Source organism: Camelina sativa, chromosome 5 (assembly GCF_000633955.1).
Source record: "Camelina sativa cultivar DH55 chromosome 5, Cs, whole genome shotgun sequence".
In the NCBI taxonomy this organism is placed as follows: Eukaryota; Viridiplantae; Streptophyta; class Magnoliopsida; order Brassicales; family Brassicaceae; genus Camelina; species Camelina sativa.
The window spans coordinates 25,794,606-25,797,817 of NC_025689.1; the positions used below are offsets into that span (position 1 = coordinate 25,794,606).

The 3,212-nt window shown below is 33.3% G+C and overlaps 1 protein-coding gene across 1 annotated transcript; it reads right to left on the minus strand.

Moving 5' to 3' along the window:
* Nucleotides 1,277-3,212, minus strand: LOC104787588 (ATP-dependent Clp protease proteolytic subunit 3, chloroplastic). Its single transcript, XM_010513196.2, has 5 exons — nucleotides 2,831-3,212; nucleotides 2,254-2,368; nucleotides 1,989-2,164; nucleotides 1,798-1,893; nucleotides 1,277-1,725 (listed from the first exon to the last, which is right to left on the minus strand). The coding sequence occupies exons 1-5, from the start codon at nucleotides 3,131-3,133 to the stop codon at nucleotides 1,486-1,488; spliced, it is 930 nt and encodes a 309-aa protein (XP_010511498.1). The 5' UTR covers nucleotides 3,134-3,212; the 3' UTR covers nucleotides 1,277-1,485.

The following is a 3,212-nucleotide window of genomic DNA, read 5'->3' on the forward strand; positions in this document are numbered from 1 at the left end:
AAAGCTAAATGAAGAAGCATTAAAGGAAGCTGAAGGAAGAACACATGGTAAAAGATATGTTTCCTACTTTCCTGGTGACACGACAATCGACATGTCACATGGATATTACCCACAGGAAAGACCTTTCAAGAATCTTAACATAACATAGATGATAGATCTCAAGTCTTCTCAACGCAACAAAAATCTTAAGCCATGAGTCATGAGTCATGACACATAAGTTTAAGTTATATGTGCTCAACCATCAACGTCTTCTACACTGAGATCAAACGTTCATGTCTTTAAAGACTTATTTATTCGGATTTTGTGATTTCTTTCCTTATTTTTATTTAGATGATCAAAAAAACAAAAGAACTACAAACACGTTATATATACAGTAAAACCATTATAAATTAATAATGTTGGGACTGCAGAAATGTATTAATTTATAGAGGTTTTATTTTATCGGTAAATTAATAATTATTAATTTATACAGATATTATCCATATTTGGTAATTTTAAAATTTTTGTTTTTTTAAACTAAGGTTTAATTATTATAAATAATATTTTTATATAATCAATTACAAGGAAAATAACAATTCTCATGTTTCTAAGAGAAAACTAAAATTTTTTGATATAGTAGAAATATTAGAAATGAGGTCTACCAAAAATTAATGTTCATATATATACATATAATTTAATAATTTTTTATAATTATTAATTTATACTATTGTTGGGACCATATATTTACAAAGGATTTTCAAAAAAAATATTATTTTATTATATTATCGAATTATGTCCAAAATTACAATGGTCCCAAGTTGGAACTGAAGAAATTTATTAATTTACAGAGAGTATTAATTTACCGAGTATTAATTTATAGAGGTTTGACTGTATCCGTATACGTATTGAGTTTTGCCGTAGGTAGTACGGGTTTAATACTAGTAAATTACTATGATATGTAAAATTAAAAGTGAAAACCATTTTCTTCATAGGTTTATAATTTCAGATTATTAAATAATTATTAAATTTCACTATTTTATCCAAAATTACTTACATATTTCTTTTAAAGAAAAAATTCTCAATAAAATTACGGCAGAATCTCATATTAAAAATAGGATTATATGCTTCAATCAATCTATTTTTTTTTTAGAAAGAAAATTCTCTTTGTTAAAAACTTATACAGTTCACAAAGTGTGAAAATGAATACATCTCACAGAAGGATATGGAAGCAGTTCACATCCTCTAGAAGCTATATATATGCAGTAAATGTTATTTTTGGTGTCATCACAATCACGACTAAAGTTAAAAAACCATACTTGGAGGTAGCTTATAAAAACAGCTTTGATTTTTGTAGCTTACTTGTCATGTAGCTTGCACCATCAGTGCTACAACAAATTTATCTAATCCGAGAAATGGTACAAACACAGGAAATGCAACGTTATATAGTTGTTGCAGGTACCACACAACAACATAATATAGATGGTGTAAACGCTGCAACCAACAGTTCTATTCAATGGCAGCATAACCGTTCTGTGTCATGGAGCGCTCGGATGGCAAGTTAGTGTTGTCCTTCTTGGTTCCTTCAACTTTCCAAAGATCCCAGACTTTGGTTTTAGGAGGAGGAGTGCCATCTCCAATTGGTGCAATTAGTCCTGGTTTCCCGTCATCAATTACAGCGTCGATCAAACCATATTCTTTCGCCTCCCATGGATTCAAGAAATTGTCACGGTCTGTGTCACCTTCAATCTGTGATGGATATCATAAACTTGTAAGGAAAAGACTCGTGTAGTAGAAAGCTGACTAAAGGTATGCAAATACCTCTGATTCAGGCTTCCCGGTGATTCTAGAGAAGATTTTGTTTAGTTTAATCTTGTGGTACATCATTTCTCTTATGCGTATGCTCATTTCAGTAGCCTGAAAGGTACACATTCAAGGTTTGTGTTATCCAACACTATTTCTCAGTAGGAAAGAAAAAAAAACATTCAAAAAGCAGATCAAAAGTATCGTACTTTGCCTCCAGCGGTACCAAGCGGCTGATGAATCATAACTTTAGAGTTAGGCATGCAATAACGTTTCCCTTTTGAACCAGAAGCAAGGAGAAACGCACCCATAGATGCAGCTAGCCCTAAGCAAACAGTTGATACTTCCGCCTTGCACTGTTTCATCGCATCATATATCCCCATTCCTTAAAAGAAAATAAGCCAAAGCAATTCAAAAAAACTCTGATAACAATCAGAAAACTTCCTGCAGTAGTAATGATAAGAAAGAACATACCAGCAGTAATAGATCCACCGGGTGAATTAATAAACAGTGTAATGTCTCTCTCAGAGTCTTCAGCATCTAGTAACAAGAGCTGACTTATAACCAAATCAGCTGTCATATCATCCACCTAGAGATAAAACAAATTCAAGAAAGCTGAGTCATCTTAGGAAATGGTAGCAATAGCCCAAACTACATCAAATGCTTCGATAAAATCATCATTCTAATCAGCAGAAAACATCGAATTCAACAAAGCCGAGTCGAGGGTAGCACAAAGTCTCCGAAACTCTACTCTCTCTAACTCTCATCAAGTTGATCAAATTCACAAGTATTCTACTACTCAGCATGTTGATGTAATGCTAGAAACAACTTAAACTACATCAGATCCTCCATTAGTCTGATACAAAGCACAACACAGAACAACACAACTTGAATGAAACAAGCTCATGTTTACAAAACCAATCTAATTTAATTTCATAATGATATAGCTAATTTGTTACTGACACAGTACCATCTCTCTACACAGAACCAGGATTCGAAAAAAAAAACAAAAAAGGTGAGATTTTTTTTTGTTTGAGAAGGTAAGAAGAACCTGAGAACCCAAAAAGACGATTCTTTGACGGAGCAACATGTTTGTGGTGTCGAGTTCTTCGAAACTTGGGAGTCGTGAAGGAGATTGAGCAACGGAATCAACGGAGAAGCTAGAAACATCCCAGTTACTAGATAAGGTTTGTCTAGACAAGCTCATTGAAGACCTAACGCAAAAGGGTTTCTTCGCAATTCTAGGGATTCTCTGGTTTCGGATTGGGGAATTAAGAAGGTTTTTTTTACCTGGATTGAAAAGACAAATTGGGTTTGAGGTTGAAGATGAAGCGAGACGCAAACTCATCTCCATTGCTTTTTTCTTTTTCTTTTTTTTTTTACTTTCGAAAGTTTCAGAGAGTTCAGAGATTTTTGCTAGCTGATGGGGCTGT

What these genes read in the sequence shown, in the direction of transcription:
- LOC104787588 (XM_010513196.2), bottom strand. Translation starts at nt 3,133, where the DNA reads ATGGAGATGAGTTTGCGTCTCGCTTCATCTTCAACCTCAAACCCAATT. An exon ending in TCGTCTTTTTGGGTTCTCAG is followed by an intron (nt 2,369 to 2,830) that starts GTTCTTCTTACC and finishes TTTTATCTCTAG; the next exon opens with GTGGATGATATGACAGCTGA. An exon ending in CGGTGGATCTATTACTGCTG is followed by an intron (nt 2,165 to 2,253) that starts GTATGTTCTTTC and finishes TTTTCTTTTAAG; the next exon opens with GAATGGGGATATATGATGCG.